The 22,579-nt window shown below is 41.3% G+C and overlaps 1 protein-coding gene across 7 annotated transcripts in view; it reads left to right on the top strand.

Moving 5' to 3' along the window:
- Nucleotides 1–22,579, top strand: part of TUSC3 (tumor suppressor candidate 3) — a 172,979-nt gene that overhangs the window by 56,813 nt on the left and 93,587 nt on the right. For all 7 annotated transcript variants that reach the window (XR_014792154.1, XR_014792155.1, XM_084856689.1 and 4 more), the window contains exons 3-5: nt 9,277–9,394; nt 11,314–11,454; nt 14,231–14,371. Coding sequence is in view for 5 of the 7 variants with exons in the window: in XM_084856689.1 (XP_084712815.1) it covers nt 9,277–9,394; nt 11,314–11,454; nt 14,231–14,371 (400 nt within the window). In the remaining 2 variants the exon portion in view is untranslated. The remainder of the gene's footprint in view (nt 1–9,276; nt 9,395–11,313; nt 11,455–14,230; nt 14,372–22,579) is intronic.

Below are 22,579 nucleotides of genomic sequence, written 5' to 3'. Positions count from 1 at the left end.
CTGTCTACACTTTCCCCTTCCTATTTGGATCCTATTGCTCTACAAAAAAAAAAATGCTCTCCAAATATGCAACCTTTTCATTTTCACCTTCATAAAATTAGTACTCTTGCATGCTGTGCAAGTTTGAGGAGCTGGAGTAAATGCTGATAACTGGATGAGCTCCACTTTACTGAATAGCCTCTTCACAAAGCCCATGCCTGGTGCAAGATGAGAAACAGCTTGTGTGGCTTGATACCTGCTGTGCCTGCTGTCAGCCTACTGTACGTTCTTAATCACCATTCCAAAGAGAGGAATGAGATGGCTCTTGCCAACTATTTTGTTCTTCACACTAGTAGTATTGTGCATGTATACTTTTAATTTCCTCCCTTACTGAAGTTTTGATTTTGCTATCTTAAGCAGGATTTTCTGGGGGGGGGGGACTTGCCCCACCCCACCCCCCAAGGGACCCGATGCCAGGTGCTGGTTGAGGTAATGCAGCTGTGTGTTCTTTTTGCGGCAGAACCAGTTAGGCTAAAAGTTGGACAGAAAACTAAGGAATAACAAAATAGGAAATCAGAATGGGGGCCAGGGAACTAAATAGATCTTGACTTGAGTGTATAGAATGCCCAGTAAGGTGTTGTGGTCCACTCCATTCTCTATTAAAAGAGGTGAAGGTCAGGGGTTGATAGAAAACTGTGTAGGCATTTGTGGTTTAAAATATTAAGAAAATAGGCAGTAATGTTATTTCTTTACAAAATCTTTAGTTTTTCTTTCACGTTCAGGTAGCATTATAAACATATGCCAGGCTAAACCTAGAACTGTAGGTTGGCTTATTTATTATTTTTTTAAAAGGTGCTTCCAGTTGAATAATTCTGCAAAATGGCTTACAACAGATTATAATCTGAAACAAAGCAATTAACCCATCTCTTTTTAGTAGGGCAGCCAAGAAAGATGCTAGGGAAATAGGGTTTGGGAGCCTAATGGGCCTTCCACCATCTCTATACTTACGGGGCCTAAGGAAACTTTTGCTACCTTTACAGGGACTGTGTAGGACCCATCCAGGGGGAACAGCCCCTCTCCAGGAAGTGTGCAGCCAGATAAAACCATACTGATGCTTTTTTATTTTTTAATCCTCAGAGCCAGTATAGTTATTCCAGCCTTTCAAATAAGACCACCAAATGTTCTGGCCCTCTAAAAATATTCGGTGTTTCTCCTCCCCCACACACACATACGAACACCCTAAAATGATTATTTGTACCCAAAGAGTGTGTGGTTCCAGCTTTAGTAGTGGTTCCTTGCCTAGTCACCCAACGAGCAATTTTTATCACAGACAATAAGGTGAGAGGCTAGTCACAAATCTGAGTCATTTCCACTTAAATATTAGCAAATAGTAGATCTCATAAACAAATGGCAATTATTCTGTCTAATTTAAGGTAACAGATTTCACAAAATTCTAAAGATGCTTAGAAGGGCAGAATTATACCTAGTCACACTTGTGTCCCAGCCTTCCTCCTAAGAGTTCAGGGCAGTATATGTAGGATTGTTCCATTTTGTTCTCACCAACAACCTATGAGGCAAGTTAGGCTGAGACATATTGAATTGCCCAGGTGAGCAGCAGCTGCTGCTGCTGCTGCTGCTGCTGCTGCTGCTGCTGCTGCTGCTGCTTCTTCTTCTTCTTCTTCTTCTTCTTCTTCTTCTTCTTCTTCTTCTTCTTCTTCTTCTTCATCATTATTATTATTATTAATAATAATAATAATAATAATAATAATATTTCTATACCACCCCAAGCTCTCTGGGCAGTTTACAAAAGTTAAAACATTAAAATACAATATACAGAGTTTAAAATCCATTTACATAAAAGCATACTGACAATATATACAAACAACATATAACTAAAAATAACTTTCAACTAGACATTTTTTTAAAAAAATCCAACAATTCAACACAGCTTAAAACCACACAGCTTAAAAACAGTATACAAAAGGATGAAGAGCTCTCAAAAGGGAAGGCCTGTTGGAATAACAGCGTCTTTAATACCTGCTTAAAGACCTTCAATGAGGTTAGCAGGTGCATTTCAGCTGCAGGTCCTTCCACAACTGAGTGGTGGTAAAGGAAAAGGTCCTCTTGCAGTCTCACATTAGGCAGCCACAGCAGAGAGCCCTCAGAGGACCTTAGGTGGCGAACTGGGACGTAGGGGAGAAGGCGCTCCCTAAGACACCTTGAACCTAGACCATGTAGGTTCATGGCTATACAGGGATTTGAAGCCAGTCTCTCTTCCCCCATCATCTCTCCCAGTTCGATTCCAACACACCCTCATCATATCCTAAAAGCAGAATCATTCTCAGAGTGTAGATTCTTATGTACTCAAGTCATTACAAAAGAACAACAATCCCTAAACAGATCAGTGAGGACTGAGCATGCTCAGTGGCTAATGCTGATGCGGGGGGGGGGGATGGTGTATACTGGATGAGAGCATGGCTGGCTGGCTGGCTGGAACACGGAACAGGAACACTCCACACTACAGGATTTTCTGTAGGTCTCACTTGTCCATTATAACTTCAGGGTCTTGCTGAAACAGTTCTTTCCAATGTGAAATATTTCCTCACTGTTTATCTCCATGACCCTTCATTCCCTAAAGGAGACATAATGTAAAACCTGTCTGAGTAGAGTTGTAGAAAACTGGGGGCATAACGAAGGGGAAATTGAAATATAATGTGAGCTAACATGGTATGTAGGGTCATTCCTTTGAAAGAAATGGGTATAGCTCCCCCCCCTGCCCTTCAGCCATCCAAATATTCTTTCTGAATTAACTGCTAGGTTTCAACTCAGTATACAGATATTATGTCTGTTGCTCTTCCAACCCACATATGTATTTATGGGTCTTTTTACTCTATAAAGCTGCCTTGGGCATTTTTTTTGTCTGAATAAATTGTTTCTGATCTACTATCCACTGCTGAAAATGTAAGTTAATGAGCTTGAAATTCCAGAAAAGGTATAATCTTTTACAAAAGATGGTAAACATGAATTAGCTGGTGACTTTAAATTAAGGGCAGAAAATGCATTAATATAATGAATTTTTGCTGATTAGGATATATTGCCCAAGGAACACTCCACACTACAACATTTGGTTTTACACAAATATATTCCAATTGAGAAATATAAAGAAAATGATCGAAATGGAATTAAGTGATGTTATCATTTTGGTTTTTTATGAAAACCTCAGAATTTCTATTATTGTTGGTTTAGCACAGCCAATGTCTTACAGTTATTACTTAAGCCCTTGGCAGGATTCATTTGGTGCTGCTTGACTGCCCTCTGCAGGCTGCTAATGAAGATGTTATGCCAGTTCATTAGGAAGTGACAGATTCAGTGTAGCAATGAGAGCTGCCTAGCTTCCCAACTTTGCCCCCTAAATGGGATTTTGAAAGAAGGGAATAATTCTCGGCTCACCAGCTGACAGCAAAAAGCAAACGTTTTGCTTTCCTTCGTCTCCAAACGAGTGTCCAGTGTCGGGGGGCTTTGCATTTCTTATTATCGTAGTGGAGAAATATTGGTTTTCTTTTCACAGGAAGATTAGTGCCGTGTGCTGACAGGAAAATGCGCTTTTCTTCCAAAATGGCATTCAGAATTCCATTTAGTTACAGTATCTCTTACCCTTTTACTTGCGTAGTGATGACTGCATTCATCTTACTTGAATGCCTCTTGTTCTTCTGGGCCTAAATGCAGTTGCATTGCGGCAGACAGAAAACAGGTCATACCAAACAAAACTTGTAGCAAGGAAATACTTGGCATATCTTGGAAAAACCCAATGATATTTTTAGGAATTATCCCACCACTAACAAGTGGCACATCACATGATGAATGGAATTGTGTTTTTCAGATGGTGTAAGGTAATTTGATCTGTGATGGTGACCATAAGTGATTAGTATGATTCTTTCACCAGCCCAGGAATTTGTTTGCTTCCTCAGAGATAGTCATGAATATGGAAAGATCTTGGAGGATGGTGAAGATTCAATAAAAGTTTAATTTGTGAGGGTTTATAAGGCTCGAAAGTATCAGGACTGCATTTTTAACAGGTATAATTGGTTGGTGATGCTGAGAAGAATTTACCTCAGCCTTGAAAATAAATCCACAGTTAAGAACATAAGAAGAGAACTGTTGGATCAGACCAAAGCCCTGTCTAGTCCAGCATTCTATTTCCACAGTGGCCGAACAGATGCCTATGGGAAACCCTCAATTACTGACAAAACTTTTTACTAGTCCTCTTTTTCCACACACATGGTAGTGGTGGTTTTTTCTCTGTGTGTGAGTGTGTGTGTGTGTAATACCCTTAAAATCCTTTAATCTCATACCCTTAAAAGTAGTGCTATGAAAACAGCTGTTATGGATTTAGGGAATTAGGAAAGGAAGAAGGAGCTGAAAGAGAAAAAAAAGATGTTTAGTATTCCCAACTTGCGGTAACTTCAAAGAAGCAATTCTCTGTTTTCTTCCCCCAAAGGCCAAAGACTAAAACAAACAAACCCTTATTTGTTGCTGAAACTAACACAGTGACATTCAGCTTGATTTTACACAAGTTTGCTTGGAAGTAAATCCAGCTGTGTTTTGTAGGGCTTACTCCCAGGTCAACGTGTGTAGAACTGTAGGCTGGCTGTGCTCCTTTGAATACTTGCCTGGTAGGTTAGTCCTTTTGAGCACAATGGGATGTAATTCCAAGTAAACTTTAATAGGTTATTCACAGATTCCCTTTTCCTATGTCCAAAAGTATTTTTCACTCAGTTTTCTTCCTGAGGAGTCTGCTTCCTCCTGAGATGAATAACTGCAAATGTTTCCTGAATTCAAATAACACTTAGGGCATACAGGAAAAGGAAGCAAGATCCTGAACTAGCACAGATAATCAAGCCTACTCAGATAATTATGGGTTCTCAATTAGGTCCAAAACCCAATACAAAGGCAGCCATGCTTTTTGTCAAAGCAGATTTCAAAAAAGAAATTACTTGTTCAGTCAGTCAGTCAGTATGTGTACTGAAAATTGACTTAGCACTGAGCTGAAAATATACAAAGGATTTTTTTTTTTTATAGGAGGTGTGTAATCTTTTCAGCCTTGAGGGCTGCATTGGGTGATTGCTGGTATGGTGGGGGCTTCACACATGTGGGGGGAGGGACGCACACATGCACATTCATCTACAAGTCACACCCATGCGCCACTGAAATTCTGTCTCTCTCACACACATACACCCTATTCACACTCATACCCCCCTACTTGTTAGACGAAGGAGGAGGCTACAGCCTCCTCCCCACTCCAGCCAACCCAACGTAATGGCTATTTTACCAATCCTGTTTCAAGTAGAAAATGCCAGCTATTTCTTGAGATTTACCTCCAAGCTCTAGGAATGGGGCTCTATGGTTTCTACCCTAGACACCACATTCCTAGAGTATCCCCGGAGAATCCTAGGAAGCAGGCAGGAGCTTTCAAACACTACTTCCTAGGATGCTCTGGGAGACTCTAGGAATGAGGCTTCTATGGCAAGAACCATAGAGCCAATTCCTAGAGCACTTTTTTTTGGAGTGCTTCTGCCATTTTTTCAGCGGCAGGTGGGTTCTCAGGGGCCGCCAGACAGGCCTTTTAGAAACCCTGTTCTAAAGTGCCAAACTTCTGGTAAAGATAAGGTGTTGACTCTAAAGCTGCTAAAGATATGCTGTTGATTGACTCTGGGGGATTTCTCCACCAGCGATTTACTCCGAGCTGGCTGCATTTGGAGGTTGTTAGGGATAGATGATGTAATGGCCATCCAGCAGCCACTCTGGAGCTTATCAGGGAAAAACTGGATTTCCTGAAACTGCTTAAAGTCTCGATTCTTTTTCTTAAGTTGGCTTCTCTGCGGTATAGTTGTTATGTGCCCCAGCCCCCGTATTTGCCTCGGGTGTGCTAGCCCTGCCCAGGGGTGGGCCTTTCACCATGACCCCAGTCAAGAGGTGTTTCTTGTCTCCTGTCTTGTGTTTCCCAGCACAGACCAATTAGTGTCTACTCAGAAGTAACACCCATTGAGCTCAGTGAGGCTTGTCCCCTGAATGCCCATATCAGAATTTACAGGGGACCCCCCCTCAATTGAAATGGCACAGTTTAAAGCACAAACTCCCTAAATGCTGTAAAGTGTGATCTCGAGGCTCTGATTCTCCCTTGTTTGGTTTATTGCCTTAGGAAGTAACTACTTCACAACTTTGTTATAGAGATCCTGCAGTTAGAAAGGGGGCTGGTTTCCCATCCCTGTGTTCCCCCTCCCCTCTTTCCCAGCACAAGCATATGTGTGTCTACTCGGAACTAACTCCCAGTGTGGTCAATGAGACTTGCTCCTGAAATGCAGGTGCATCTGGACTTTCAGGGGAAAGGAGAAAGGGGGGGAGGAGAGCCGGGAGGGATCTCTTATTGGTTGAGCAGCCCCTTCTAGTCAGATGATGTTCACTCCACCCTCACCCCCACCAGGAAGTATGTTCTGTGAAGCAATTTTTACTTGTGCAGAGCACTCCCTCGTGGAGCCCTGCATGAACCAAATTACAGCAAAGCTGATTCCTTTCTAAAAATCTGCTACTCCTCCATTCACTTCTCCTTCCATTGTCATGGAGACAATGTCCTGGTCTCCTGGGGGCAATTTATACTTGCCACAGATGAGTGATAATTTTGCAAGCCAGTTTATCTAGGTATACAATGTAGTTCAACTGCCTTGGCAATCCAGTTTGCATCTTAGAATAATGCTCTTTGGATATTCCCTACTGTTTGCTGTTCAGACTCAACAGGCTACAGATTAATCTTAGTCAGCTTTGGGCTTCCATGCCCATGTGTAAATTTCAGGCTCTCATCAGCTCTGTGTGGGGTTATATGAGAGCGGGGATGGCCTAATGCAGGGTTGGCCAACTTGTGACCCTTGAGATGTTTTTGCCTACAACTTCCATCGTTCCTCACCCATTGGCTATGCTCGCCAGGACTGATGAGAGTTGTAGGCCAAAACATCTGAAAAGCCACAAGTTGCCCACCCCTGGCCTAATGGATCCAGTGCTCTTAGAAGTCACAGCTTTGAAGAACACTACACAGCCCGGGGATAATTTATTTCTCACATTCTGACCTCCCTCATTCTGGGAGGCCAAACGTATACAAAATAATATTACAGCACTTTGCACATTATAAATGTTATGTAAATGATTTCTGGTGTGAAAGGAGATGAATGCACAGTTTCATTGTGCTTCATTGCTTCTTCGTTCTAACCGAATGAAGGATATCCACTGGGGATGCAGAGAATGGGTTAGTGTTAATAACTGTGGTGGTTAACTGTGGTGTATTCAGTTGTTCTGTGGGCATCCATGGTGAGGAGGAATCAACTGCTGTTCTGCTTCTCTCACATGTAGGGAGACTCCAGTTCGGGTTCACATGTGCACATATTGTTGATCTGTACTCATGTACTGTTATTCACATGTAGTGTGGTGTAGATGTAATGTTACAGGGGTTTGTAGTGATATCCCAACATCCTTTTGCCCATAAAAGGGCATTCCTTCATCACATGATCTTACTATTCTTTCATTGGCCAGCTGCCCAGAAATGGTTTTCAGAGTTCTTATACAGAACTCTATGAAGGCAGGAGAGAAATGAGGGAAATCATTTTCTGTAACTTGAGTAGCAGTTATACCAAATGCTGAGGTTTGCATTTCCAAAACTGGGTGAGCATGGGTGTACTGCTGAGTTCATTAGTACATGCTTCCCTGTATTCCTGTCAGTAGTGCAATAGGTGGAGTATGACATTTTAATTTTTGTTTAAAAGTAGGTGGGGGTAGAAAAAGATCAGTACAATATTGAGGAGGTGGGAATGAGGAAATGTTTTACTTTTAAGGGAAATATGATCTTTAGAAATCCACAAAAACATTGAAATTAGTGAAAACAAGTTCCAAAATGCAGTTTATTTTCAGACTAAAAATGTTTTTTTTTAAATGTGAGCATTTGAATTTCTATCATTTTGTAAATGTTGTGGTATAAAACTTGCCTCTTTCCCAGCTTATTTCAAAACTGTCATTTTTAAACTGAGAATCAAAATTATTTTCTCAATACTATTAATAATGTGCACGTGTGTGTAAGTTTTCCTGTGCCTCTGTTTCTAGACTGAACTTCATTGTGTGTGATTTTTCAGAGCGTAAGTGCAATACATGCCTATATCTCAATTAATTTGGTAACATGCATAGAAAAGTATAAAATGGATTATTAATGCTTGACAAGCAAAACTCCCTGTACTTTTCATAATATTAAATGCAAATAAGTCATACATTTAAATAGATTAAAAAAGCAGATTAGTAGGTGATCAGTCTTGTGCTGGTTTTTGGTAAGATATATAAACACTTGCCCAAATATAGCCCAACCAGACTATTTATATATCCCAAGGTTGTACTGATTTCAGCAAAAACGTATCTCATTGAGGTTACTGTAGCAATAAACGCTGAATATAGCACTATTTGACTCAGCTTGTGGAGTGCAGTGGTAATTCCCACACCTGAAATGCAGATATGGAGAAACAGTTATCAGGTGTTCCTTTCAGTGACTTGCAGTGTAATGGCTCTGCTGTAGAAGAATCCTTGAGGAGTGCTCTGCTCTTCTGTCACTGAGCACCAATATATCATGTAATTCTTAAATTAAATGTATAATCAAATCTATCCCCCCTCCCTGATAACTTTCTGAGTCACCACCCTTTCCATCCCAGACATAGAGCACACACCTCTATGTGATGGGGCATACTTGTGAAAGACAAGGAAGCTAAAACAAGCACTTGTGCTGGAAAACACTCCAGTGTACTTCAGGGACAGTCGCCTTCCTGTCTGAGAACAGCACTTATTCTCCAGTATTGTACAGATGAAAATAGGGACTCTACTGAATGGGCCAAGAGACAGGACCTGAAGTCCTGGAAGAGGGAGTCTGGTGGATGAGTAACCAAAGCGGACGCTACAGGCTTGACAGAACCGAAAACAAGAACTAATAAAAATCCATGCAGATCAAATAACTCCAAATACCTTGCAAACGTATAACATATGTTATATTGTTAAGGAATCAATCTTATACATATTCTAGTTTTATGAGGACAATGAGGGTGCTTCCAGACGAGGCATTTATTGTTCAAGAGCACTGCCTCATTCACAGAATTGTACAGGCTTTGTTTATACAGGTTAGCATTTTGTGGAAAATAATGCATGTAACTTTTTTAATGTCAAGTTAATCTATATGGTTATTAATGCTGAACGTGTGCCTCATTGTCTTTAACCTTACAGGCAAGCTAATGAGGAATATCAAGTACTGGCGAACTCATGGCGCTACTCTTCGGCATTTTCAAACAAACTTTTCTTCACTATAGTGGATTATGATGAAGGCGCTGATGTTTTTCAGCAGGTGAGAGTCTGAACTGCTGAATCGTAAAACTGTTGTCTGTGAATCTCCTTTTAATACTCTTCATTGCATTAACTTTTCAGAAATGCATTATTTACATCCTATTTTTAAGGGGAAGCACAAGCACAGACGATGGATAGACTTGAGTTTGTTTGATGTAAAAATTCCAACATACTGTATTAGCTGCCACCAAAGATAAACACTACACAGCACTTTGCTTCTGGTACCTACGAACTTTAATATATTTGTCATTTTTGGCCTGGTTCAGACAATTATCTAATCCAGTGATGGGCAGAGAGCAGATCTCGAGATACTTTGGACTTCAGCTCCTAGTATTCCTGGCCATTGGCCATTATGGCAGGGGCTTCTGGAAGCTGAAGTCCAAAACCTCAGGAGATCTATGATAAGATTAGGGCTTGCCTGCTCCCCACCCTCTTCTCCCCTTGATTTATTTTCACTAAGTTTGGATAGAGCAAAGTAGTTAATACATAATGTAGAGCTGTGTTTTTTCCATAAGTCCCACTCTTATTCTTGCACAGGTGTGGAGAGAAGAAGGAAATGAGGAGTCTGTGGTCCCAAGACTTGCCACAGCTTATTCCTAATTAAGCCATAGTTTAGGTGTTCAAGTGAACTGGGCTGTCGTGCCAGTCAGGGAGTAGCTGAAAAACCAAATTATCACGAGATATAGACTCTGCTGTTATAAGGGGAAACTTGTAATGTGACAGAAGAGAACATAGGATAAATATTTTTATGACACTAACAGTTTCAGACCAAACTGCAGGTTATAGCAGACACAGAGTAGCTGTCTAAAACTGGCTCACCGTGTCATATTCTCTCCCCTCTCTCTATGATGTATATCAGTGATCTGATCTGAGTTTACCACGTATGTCTTCCCATTCTGCATCTTTGTTTGCTGCTGGAGAGCAAATGCATTGTGAGATGACATCCTAGCACAGGTAAATGAAACTGTGCGTTGGTGGGGGGGAGTGGGAGACACAAGAAGGTTGTTTTTAGTGGCTATCCTGTGTCTGCTGCAATGTGTAATTTTGACCTTCCTTAACACTGATAGTTGTGTGTTTTTCTCTCCACCACCACCACCGCAGTCTTGGGTAATTGAGTTCACATGTCTTTTGATTTGATGACTTAAAAAAAAGGGAAAAGAAGCTCATGTGTGCTACACCACAAAGCAACTTGTAGTCTAATTCAGCAAGGCTATGCACTGCCCTCTGAAATACGACATTTGACCAAAAAAAATGCATTTCGTAGTACCTCATATTTGCTGTTTCATAACATATTGGGCTGTCAACAAATATTCAGTGGAGGAAGAGGATATGTTGTACTTGGAATAAATCCAATTATTTAGCATCCAGCTTGATTATTGTACATAATTTGAATTTGCTGTTTTTAAATAATGAATTTATGTAACATAATTTAGTTGTGTAGCGAGCATACAGCCTTGGTAATGAAAGTGGCTGTGCATGTATATATCATTAGAGGCAATCTTGCTCCATCCTTGTTGCTTGCACAGGGCTCTCCCCCCATTCTCTCAAATTTCAGTGCAGCCTTATTTGTACATGTCCCTTGGAGTCTTGAAATGTATATATCAGTAAATAAGATACTACATTTCATTAGTGGAAAGTAATGGTAATATTTAACATTTATATAGCACTTTTGAGTATTCAGAGTGTTTCACATGCATTCAAAGAGGAATTCTTAGCATGGCCCTGCAAGGTAATTTGGTATTATTATCCCCATATTGCAGATGGCGGTTGAGAGAAGGTTGGTGCATTGTTTTAACACCACCTAGTTAAGTCTTATATTTTGTACTCTTACATACTGTAACAGTTCTTGAAAAGACCAACAAAGGCAAAGAACAGATATGCTTATTTAATATTTGATGGCATCTTCGTTGTCTGTTGTAGCTCAATATGAACTCAGCTCCGACGTTCATGCATTTCCCTCCGAAAGGTAAGCCCAAGAGAGCTGACACATTTGACCTGCAGAGAATTGGATTCGCAGCAGAACAGTTAGCTAAGTGGATAGCTGACAGAACTGATGTTCATGTAAGTCACTTGACAAAAGTTAAGAGACTGATCCACACTTATCTTCATGCTCTGTGACAAATTAACCTGGGAACTGGGGTCCCCCCCCCACTACCTTCAAATGACTTTTTCCCCTAATATTTCTCCACAAAATATATTAAAATAATAAAAGTACAAGCTGTGCTACTCCATCACTTTGTGGTAACTCAAAAAAATTATAATAACGATGTATTTCAATCTTGCTTTGGAAGCTAAAATATTAATCAGTCCTAGCAGAACATGAAGAATGATAGTGTACCAATTAGTTGATTAATGTGAGCATGTACTTGAAATATTACTTATTGCAAGTAATAATTCCCGAAAACTGAAGTTTTCTTTAAATGATATCGTTGTGCAGTTGGTAAATCTGCTGAAGAACTTTATTTAACTGTATATAGATGGAGTAGGCAAGAACACTGTATGGAACTATTTCTTTAAAGGAAAACTAGAAATATATCTAGACTTATAACAATCCACCAAGGTGAGAAAATATGAAGAAAGCAGCTCTAAGAATTAATATACAAAAAACATCTTAGTGTTGGTGTACAAGGTGGGGGGCAAGTCCGTGGGGTGAGAAGGGATCTTAGGTTCACTTTTTAAATGATTGCTATTGTCTTTATGCCTGAAAAAATTGGGATGCAATTTACCAGTAAGTTCTTCTGTACAAACTTCATTGAAATGAATGAGGACTACACAACAGCTCCAGAGCTCCTGTACAATTTCCTTTCATTTCATCAGGTCTTGCATAGGAAGCATAGAAATCCCAGTGGAAGTTCATTCAGCTTGTCTCCCTGATTTAGACTAACAGCTCTTTTGCCAGCCTTTGTTACTTGTGTGTAGTGTAGACCTAGCATAAACTTGCTGCTATCTAAATGTAGTTTAATAGCTGTTACAGAAGGCTTAGGGGCCACATTAGTCAGGAAGCTAGCAAGGAGTTTATTGTTTCGCCAACAAGAACAGAGAAGACATAGGAAACACCTGACGCTACCCAGATACAACCAAGTTTGTTGCTACTTAGTGACTAAACTATATAATTACACTATCCACACAATAGCAATATGAACGTTGAACATAATGTACACAGAAAAGCAGTATAAAAATAGTCACTGTGCTAGTGACTATGCTTTCTTAATTTTGACTCCATGGCAGATACTTTTCAGGAAAACAAGCTGTATTTTATAAGGAAGTGTCCAGACAAGCAGATCTACAAGGGTACAGCTTGCAAGACGTTTTGTGATCTGTCAGGACATGTGTGCTGTTTCCTGATTTTCCCACATTGAGGTTGTAGTTGGTATAAGCGTCCTGTCTTTTATCTGGACAAAAGCCTTACGTTGTTCCCTTTCCTGGCTATTTCCTAATGTTTCTCCTCCTCCTCATCCATTGTAAGTTTTTCTCTTTCCTATGTGGAATTTGTGTAATTGCACTCATCTAGGCACCTTGCTAATTCTGGATATCTTCCAGTTCTTACATGCAGAGTCACTTGCGTGCAGTTCTGGTCCTGCTCTCTGTACCAGTCATGGCTAATGCTGCAGGGTGGGGATGGATTCCAGCCCATACTGGAGAGTGCCAGAGGGTGTACTGGGTCACTTTACAGAGGCTGAGGGCTTCTCCACACCAGGCTTTTTATCCTTCAACATACTGGAGCTTCTGCTTAAGCAGAAGCTTCTGATTAAGATCAGCCCCTCACATGGGCTGATATGAGCTTTTTTTTCTGGGACTTACTTTGTCTGCAAGTTCTACTTGTTTCATTATACAGCCACTAGATACTGCTGCGATATAGCAGAATTGTGCAATTTTACATGGCCATTAAGGCAGAATGACATTTATTACCGCATTATTCCCAATCTTTTAAAAACCCAGATAAAGGTCAGAAAGCACAGGAGATGCCCCGGAGGTTGACAATGTTGTGTAAAGGACCCTCAAACGTACATGAGCGAGCAATCACAGAAGTGCAATAAAAGCCTCGAGTAGAAATGGTCTGAGAAAATGATGTGCAGGCTGATTTTGCCATGGCTTCCTGGTCTCAACAACCAGCACAACTGGACACCTCCTTATACATTATACTTTCACACGTTACATTTCTGTAGGTGTACTGATAGAGAGATTCCTTTCCCCTCATTAGTGGAAAATGTGAACTCATAATATTCTCTTTTAAAAACAAAAGTGTAGCGGAAAGAGCTTTGTTCCCTTTACAAAACTAACCTGCTGTTAGACAGCAAAGTGTGTGTGTATTATAGGTCCAGTATTATAGACTAGAGTATTGTGTGTGTGTGTGTGTGTGTGTGTGTGTGTATGCACATTCAGTCTAGTGGATCTACTTTCAGAATACAGGAGTTCAGCATTTTTGAATACGTGGGTTTCATACTACTTTCCTGAACTATTCTTTGAAGTAAGGGGGTATGATTTAACTTGATTTTCCTAGAAAAATTATGATATGGCTAAATCTCATTGGCTTAAACCTGACAGTGTTAGCTAGTAAGGATTTCTATTTTGTCTCCCCCAACATGCACATACACGCATGTGCGCACACACACATACACACAGGTTTGATTCTTTTTTTAATTAGGTTTTTCGAAATTGTAAATAAGTGAGCATTTTAAACCTAGAGTCGTGTCATTCTTCTTCATAGGACTCCATGGATAAAAGTTTCATTGTGAATATGATTCTGCATAGTATTTGAAGTCTGTGACTGGATACATGTACACTGTTACATCATGAAAGTGGAATAATCCTTGGTGTGCTTTTTTCTGTTTTACAGATCAGAGTGTTCAGGCCACCAAACTATTCAGGTACTATCGCATTAGCCCTTCTGGTGTCACTGGTTGGTGGTTTGCTCTACTTGCGGCGAAATAACTTGGAATTCATCTACAACAAGACTGGCTGGGCAATGGCAGCGTTGGTATGGGATCTTTTAAAAATGTTTCAAAGTTCAATAATTTATTTGTTTATATAACAAGGTTTCAAGTCCCATTTGTACTGTTAATGAGAAAGCCCTGCATTAATAAATAGGTTAGGGAGAGACAGCATTGGTTATGAAATCAGAACAGGAACAGCTGGGCCAAATCTCAAGGGTGGGAAGCACTGCTAGTTGGGAAGGGCATGCAATTAAGAGGTTGCCAATACCCTGGCTAATTGTAATTGGTTCCAGCGTTGTTGGCAGAAGTTGGCTAAATTGACAGTCTTTTCTAAAGTTTATAGATATGAGAGTTCTAACTTGCAACTAGCTGTTGCTTTGAACTGGAGAGCCAGTGTTTATGCAATTAAAACAATGATTATGACTACTTTATCAGATATTTAACATTATTTTATGGCAAGTGAAAGATGGAAGACGGAGCCAGGCTCTTAGAAAGTTGATGTGGAAAAGTATCACAAGCCACATCGCTGCAGCTAATGTTAGTTACTTGAAACCAGACCTTTCCATGCCATCTTTCTGGACGTGACAAGTGCTTACCAGTAGTGAATGAATATATAGCATTCATCCTGCAACCTTATTCCTCTGATATTGTAACTTTAGCTACTTGAGTCTGCCTTTTGAAAGATCTTGATTTAATTTTTACCAGTTATTATCGCTATAATGAATTTGGGTTGCTTAGTACTTCGTTTCAATTGTTGTTGTTCAGTCGTTCAGTCGTGTCCGACTCTTCGTGACCCCATGGACCATAGCATGCCAGGCCTTCCTGTCCTGCCCTCTCTCCCGGAGTGTGCTCAAGTCCATATTCATTGCATCGGTGATGCTATCTAGCCATCTCATCCTCTGCCGTCCCCTTCTCCTTTTGCCTTCAATCTTTCCCACCATCAGGGTCTTTTCCAGTGACTTTTCTCGTCGCATTAGGTGGCCAAAGTATTTGAGCTTCAGCTTCAGTATCTGTTCTTCCAGTGAGCACTCAGGGTTGATTTCCTTTAGGATTGACTGATTTGACCTCCTTGCAGTCCAGGGGACTCGTAAGAGTCTTCTCCAGCACCACAGTTTGAAAGCATCGATTCTTCGGCGCTCAGCCTTCCTTATAGTCCAGCTCTCACAGCCATACGTTGCTACTGGGAAAACCATAGCTTTGATTATATGAACCTTTGTCGGCAAGGTGATGTCTCTGCTTCTTACTATGCTGTCTAGGTTTGCCATAGCTTTTCTCCCAAGGAGCAAGCGTCTTTTAATTTCATGGCTACAGTCACCGTCTGCGGTGATCTTGGAGCCCAAGAAAATAAAATCTGTCACTGCTGCCATTTCTTCCCCTTCTATATGCCAGGAAGTGATGGGGCCAGTTGCCATGATCTTCGTTTTTTTAATGTTGAGTTTCAAACCAGCTTTTGCACTCTCCACTTTCACCCTCAACAAGAGGCTCTTTAGATCCTCTTCGCTTTCAGCCATTAGGGTGGTATCGTCTGCATATCTGAGGTTATTGATAATTCTCCCAGCAATCTTAATTCCGACCTCTGATTCATCCAACCCAGCATTTCTCATGATGTACTCTGTATATAAATTAAATAAGCACGGTGACAGCATACAGCCTTGTCATACTCCTTTCGCAATTTTGAACCAATTGGTTGTTCCATGTCCGGTTCTTACTGTTGCTTCTTGCACCTCCTACAGGTTTCTTAGGAGACAGGTAAGGTGGTCTGGTACTCCCATCTCTTTAAGAGTTTGCCACAGTTTGTTGTGCTCCACACAATCAAAGGCTTTAGCGTAGTCAATGAAGCAGAAATAGACGTTTTTCTGGAATTCTCTTGCTTTCTCCATGATGCAGCGAATGTTGGCGATTTGATCTCTAGTTCCTCTGCCTCTTCGAAACCCAGCTTGTACTTCTGGTAGTTCTCGGTTCACATGCTGCTGAAGCCTAGCTTGTAGGATTTTGAGCATCACCTTGCTGGCATGTGAAATGAGCGCAATTGTATGGTGGTTTGAACACTCTTTGGTATTGCCCTTCTTTGGAATTGGAATGTAAACTGACCTTTTCCAGTCTTGTGGCCATTGTTGAGTGTTCCAAATTTGTTGGCATATTGAGTGCAGCACTTTAACAGCATCATCTTTTAGGATCTTAAATAGCTCAGCTGGAATACTGTCATCTCCGCTAGCTTTGTTGTTACTAATGCTTCCTAAGGCCCACTTGACTTCACTCTCTAGGATGTCTAGCTCAAGTTCAGTGACCGCACTATCATAGCTATCAGGGACATTAAGATCTTTCCTGTATAGTTCTTCTGTGTATCCTTTCCACCTCTTCTTAATCTCATCTGCTTCTGTTAGGTCCCTGCCTCCTTTGTCCTTTATCATGCCCATCTTTGCACAAAATGTTCCTTTGATATCTCCGATTTTCTTGAAGAGATCTCTAGTCTTTCCCATTCTATTGTTTTCTTCCATTTCTTTGCATTGTTCATTTAAGAAGGTGTTTTTGTCTCTCCTTGCTGTTCTCTGGAACCCTGCATTCAGTTGGGTATATCTTCCCCTTTCTCCCTTGCTTTTTGCTTCCCTTCTTTTCTCAGCTACTTGTAAAGCCTCATCAGACAGCCACTTAGCTTTCTTGCATTTCTTTTTCTTTGGGATGGATTTCGTTGCTGCCTCCTGAACAATGAACAATGAGGAACTCCATCCATAGTTCCTCATGCACTCTGTCTATCAGGTCTAATCCCTGAAATCTATTCCTCACCTCCACTGTATATTCATAAGGGATATGATTTAGGTCATACCTGAATGGTTTAGTGGTTTTCCCTACGTTCTTCAATTTAAGTCAGAATTTTGTAACAAGAAGCTCATGATCTGAGCCACAGTCAGCTCCAGGTCTTGTTTTTACTGACTGTATAGAGCTTCTCCATCTTTGGCTGCAAAGGACATAATCAATCTGATTTCGATATTGACCATTTGGTGATGTCCACGTGTAGAGTCTCCTCTTGTGCTGTTGGAAAAGAGTGTTTGCTATGATCAGCGTGTTCTCTTGGCAAAACTATATTAGCCTTTGTCCTGCTTCATTTTGTACACCAAGGCCATGCCTGCCAGTTATCCTGGTGATTTCTTGATTTCCTACTTTAGAATTCCAATCCCCTATGATGAAGAGGACATCTTTTTTTGGTGTTAGTTCTAGAAGGTGTTGTAGGTCTTCATATCAACCTCAGCTTCTTCGGCATCAGTGGCTGGCGTTTCAATATTTTACTGTTATTGTTGTCTTGTGTATTAAAGTTCTTTGCAACCATGAGGGCAAGGTAATGGTGATGAGGTTAACACAACACACTCTTGTTCTTTTTCCTATTGCAGTCTATAAACAGTCAAATTATGGATAGTGGGGAACTCTAAGGCTGAGAAAATGTGTCATTGAGAGTAGTACCTCTAACCCCCCTTTCACTAAAGTCTTCCAACCATTCTTACCTCTTCCCCCGGCTCCAGTAACAATAGCTGGCAGGCCATAGAATGCTGTACTGGAAGCAGAAATACCATATATACATTTGTCTTTCACTCTCACTTTGCTGTATGGTCTGCCTCATGTCGGTCTGCCTAACTATCTAAAATATAAATCCAGCATTTTTATTGTCCAGCTTCTGCATCTGATGATGTAGGTCCTTGCATGCAAAAGCTCATGCCACAATTTATTTCTTAGCCTTTAAGGTGCCACAAGACTCTTTGTTCAGCAAGACAGCTAAACATTTCCTTTATGACTGACAGCTCCTGAAGTTGCCATTGAAATTCTGCCTAAGATTGTAGTTTTCCTACCCATAGGTAGGCCTTTTCAAAACTTTGCAGAGCTAGGAAGATGAAAAGGAGCCATTTTAAGCTGTATCCCAGCTCCCGCACAAAATCACAACTGCAGCGAAAGGGCTTGACATATTTCCTATCGTGAACATTTCCATAGTGGTATCTTCAAAGATACAATGTGCTGGGGGTGATTTGTTGGTGACTTTTAACATTCTTTCATTATTCATACAAAATCATATCTGTCTCCGGAAGTACTTGACTTAAAATAGTTTTCTCTGTTTTATTTCTTATATTCTTAATGCCACCTAGTTCTCTCTTCTCTCCCCACATCCCCCAGTCAACACTGTTTTACAGGTTATTGTTGCTGAATGCCCTCATCCACAAATGTCTGTGAACGTGCATGTATGTATGTGTATCTGATGAACCTTGAAATAGTGGGATCTTTTGCAAAGGTGTAGTATGCACATGGTAGATCAGGGGTGCAGAACCTCAGGCGCAGGGGCCAAATCCAGCCCTTCTGGAGTCTCAATCTGGCCCTCCAGGGTCCCCTGGATGGCCACACCCCTAGCCCCGCCCCCTTTCCCATGAACACAGATTGTTTGGTGGTTTCCTGGCTTTTGTGCAGTTTTCCCCCTTTCAAAAGATTGAAATGCCTCTCCTAAAGTTTAGTTACTGGCAGTGAGATAAGATAATAATGCTGGTATGGTTGGTATTTTTAATGGCATGTGGTGGGCCGCACAAAAGGACAGAGTCAGAGGAATTTCAGGAGGAGAAAGAAGTAAAGTCAAAGGACATATGTTTACCTTATTTCAGAGTAAGGGAAACCTAAAGGGCCTCAGTTCCTGATTGGTCACAATATTGTTGACAGTGGGATGCACCACATTGTTTAGACCAGAATGTAAAGAATTGTTTAGGCTCATGTAAGTGTCTTGCACTAGCACAATGAAATTTTTGACTTTTTTCTTTAGCATGAAAGGCCAGCTGAACATTTTTCCAAACTGTTTTTGAATCATGACAAAAATCTCAAATCAGTTCACCATGTGGTATGGGATCATCTAAAGTTCCTTGGGAGCACAAAACCGGTCCCACAGTTCTTTTGGAACATGGAGAGCTGCCAGATACTGAATCCATGTAGCTCCATTGGTCCATCTAGATCAGTATGGTCCAGGTCAAACGTTTATTGCATATGGCCAAAGGCCTTTACAAAAATTCAAAGCATACTCAAAATTATGTGATACAACAAATCACAATTGCAAATGCAGTTACTGAAAATACTATATAAAACATAGTATGTATAAATGTGTTGTGTGTACACACACACACACACACACACACACACTGTTATCAAATCACTTGATACTTGAGTTATACTTGAGTTCTTTGTTCTAAAGGAAGCAAAAGCCGAGTGTAGCCAAACACATACCCTGGATTTTAGGAAAGCTGATTTTAATAAACTCAGAACAATGATAAGTAAGGTCCCATGGCAAGCGACTCTAACGAGAAAAGGAGTCCAAGATGGGCGGGAGTTTTTAAAAAAGGAAATTCTCAAGGCACAATTACAAACAATTCTAACAAGAAAAACAGGTGGAAGACAACAGAAGAAGCCAGTGTGGCTTCACAAAAAGCTTAGAGATGACTGAAAACAAAAAAAGGACACATATAGGAAGTGGAGAGAAGCCAAGCAACAATGGAAGAGGACAAGCAGGTAGCACAGAATTTCATGGATCGTGTCAGGAAGGCTAAAGCTGAGAATGAACTGAGGTTAGCGAGGGATGCTAAAAGCAACAAAAAGGCTTTCTTCAGCTACGTGCATTGTAAAAGACAGAGGAATGGTGGTTCAGCTATTAAATAGGAATAGCAAAATGATGACAGATGACAAAGAAAAGGCAGAAGTGCTCAATTCCTACTTTGTCTCAGTCTGCTCTCAAAAGAGGGTCTATGACAAAGACCTGGCAAAGGCGAAGTGCAGGCTGAAGGGGCAGGATTACAGCTTGAGATCAATAGGCATATGGTCAAGGAACACTTAATTACTTTGAATGATTTCAAATCTCCAGGGCCAGATGAACTCCGCCCTAGAATAATAAAGGAACTGGCAGAAGAACTCTCATAGCCACTGTCTATTCTCCTTGAGAAATCATGGAGGACAGGTGAAGTGCCAAATGACTGGAGGAGGGCTAGTGTTATCCCTATGTTCAAAAGGGGCAAAAAGGAGGAACCTGGGAACTACAGACCAGTCAGTCTGACATCAATCCCTGGGAAAATTCTGGAGGAGATGATAAAGCAATCCATCTGTAAGCACCTTGAAAACAAGGCAGTGATTAGTCGAAGCCAACATGGAATTGTCAAGAACAAATCCTGCCAGACGAATCTGATCTCATTTTTTGATCAAGTAACCTCCCTTGTGGACAATGGGAATGCTGTGGACATAATATACCTCGACTTCAGCAAAGCTTTCAACAAAGTGCACCGTGATATCCTGATGAGCAAACTAGCTCAAAGTGGTCTAGATGAAACAACGATCCGGTGGATCCACAGTTGGCTACAGAATCGGACTCAAAGAGTGCTTATCAATGGGACCTTCTCCAACTGGGGAGAGGTAACGAGTGGGGTACAGCAGGGCTCAGTCCTGGGCCCAGTGCTCTGCAACATTTTTATTAATGACTTGGAGGATCAGGTGCAGGGAATGCTGATCAAATTTGCAGATGACACAAAATTGGGCAGGATAACTAACACCTTGGAAGACAGAAACAGAATTCAAAGTGATCTTGATAGACTGGAGCGCTGGGCAGAAAACAACAGAATGACATTTAATAAGGATAAATGCCAAGTTCTGCACCTAGGAAAAAGAACCCAAATGCACAGTTACAAGATGGGGGATACGTGGCTCAACAACACGACAAGCGAGAAGGATCTTGGAATTGTTGTTGATCACAAGCTGAATATGAGCCAACAATGTGATGTGGCTGCAAAAAAGGCCAATGCTTTTTTGGTCTTCATTAATAGAAGCATAGCTTCCAAATCCTGGGAAGTACTAGTTCCCCTCTACTCAGCACTGGTTAGGCCTCATCTGGAGTACTGTGTCCAGTTCTGGGCACCACACTTTAAGAAGGATGCAGACAAGCTGGAGAGGGTTCAGAGGAGGGCAACAGAGATGATCAGGGGACTGGAAACAAAGCCCTCTGAGGAGAGACTGAAAGAACTGGGCATGTTTAGCCTTGAGAAGAGAAGACTGAGGGAGATATGATAGCACTCTTCAAGTACTTGAAAAGTAGTCACAGAGAGGAAGGCCAGGATCTCTTCTTGATCATCCCAGACTGCAGGACACGGAATAATGGGCTCAAGTTCCAGGAAGCCAGATTCCGGCTGAACATCAGGAAAAACTTCCTGACTGTTAGAGCAATACGACAATGGAACCAATGACCTTGGGAGGTGGTGGGCTCTCCCACACTGGAGGCATTCAAGATGAGGCTGGACAGCCATCTGTCAGGGATGCTCTGACTTGGATTCCTGCATTGAGCAGGGGGTTGGACTCGATGGCCTTGTAGGCCCCTTTCAACCCTACTACTCTATAATTCTATGAGAAAATCATTTTCCAAGTGCCATATTGATCTCGCAATTTTTTGTGGCAGAATGACTTTGGAGAGGTAACATTGGGGGTGGTCTCCTTGTATGGCTAAGGTATGTGTTTGTTCTCTCTCTCTCTCCCCTCCCCCCTTACTTTCTGGAGCTTCCCTTTCAGAAGTCCCCAGTAGAGCTTTGCCTACTGGTTTTTCTTTAACTGAGAAGGCAAAGCCTCCTTTTAGGTGTAGTTCAAGGAGCCTGATTGAGCAAACTTGCTCTCAGCTGCAAAGCTTTGAAGATGTCTCCAGATGTGTTAACCTGACCCTAGATAATGTAGCCTTTTCTCTCTTTGGGTGCAGCTTAAATTACAGGAAGTCTTCCCTGCATATTCAAAAGCTTTGTCTCATTGAGGATAAAAAGGCAAGATAGCATGGCATCTGGCCCCATCACTTCCTGGCATATAGAAGGGGAAGAAATGGAAGCAGTGACAGATTTTACTTTCTTGGGCTCCAAGATCACCGCAGACGGTGACTGTAGCCATGAAATTAAAAGACGCTTGCTCCTTGGGAGGAAAGCTATGGCCAACCTAGACAGCATAGTAAGAAGCAGAGACATCACCTTGCCGACAAAGGTCCGTCTAATCAAAGCTATGGTTTTCCCAGTAGTAATGTATGGCTGTGAGAGCTGGACTATAAGGAAGGCTGAGCGCCGAAGAATTGATGCTTTCGAACTGTGGTGCTGGAGAAGACTCTTACGAGTGCCCTGGACTGCAAGGAGGTCAAATCAGTCCATCCTAAAGGAAATCAACCCTGAGTGCTCATTGGAAGGACGGATAATGAAGCTGAAGGTCCAATATTTTGGCCACCTAAT

The sequence above is a fragment of the Heloderma suspectum genome, chromosome 5, assembly GCF_057233095.1.
Source record: "Heloderma suspectum isolate Gila_16-S chromosome 5, 16-S_ref, whole genome shotgun sequence".
Lineage (NCBI taxonomy): Eukaryota > Metazoa > Chordata > Lepidosauria > Squamata > Helodermatidae > Heloderma > Heloderma suspectum.
The sequence above is the reverse complement of the archived record's forward strand: the minus strand, read 5'-3'. Positions and strand labels throughout refer to the sequence as shown.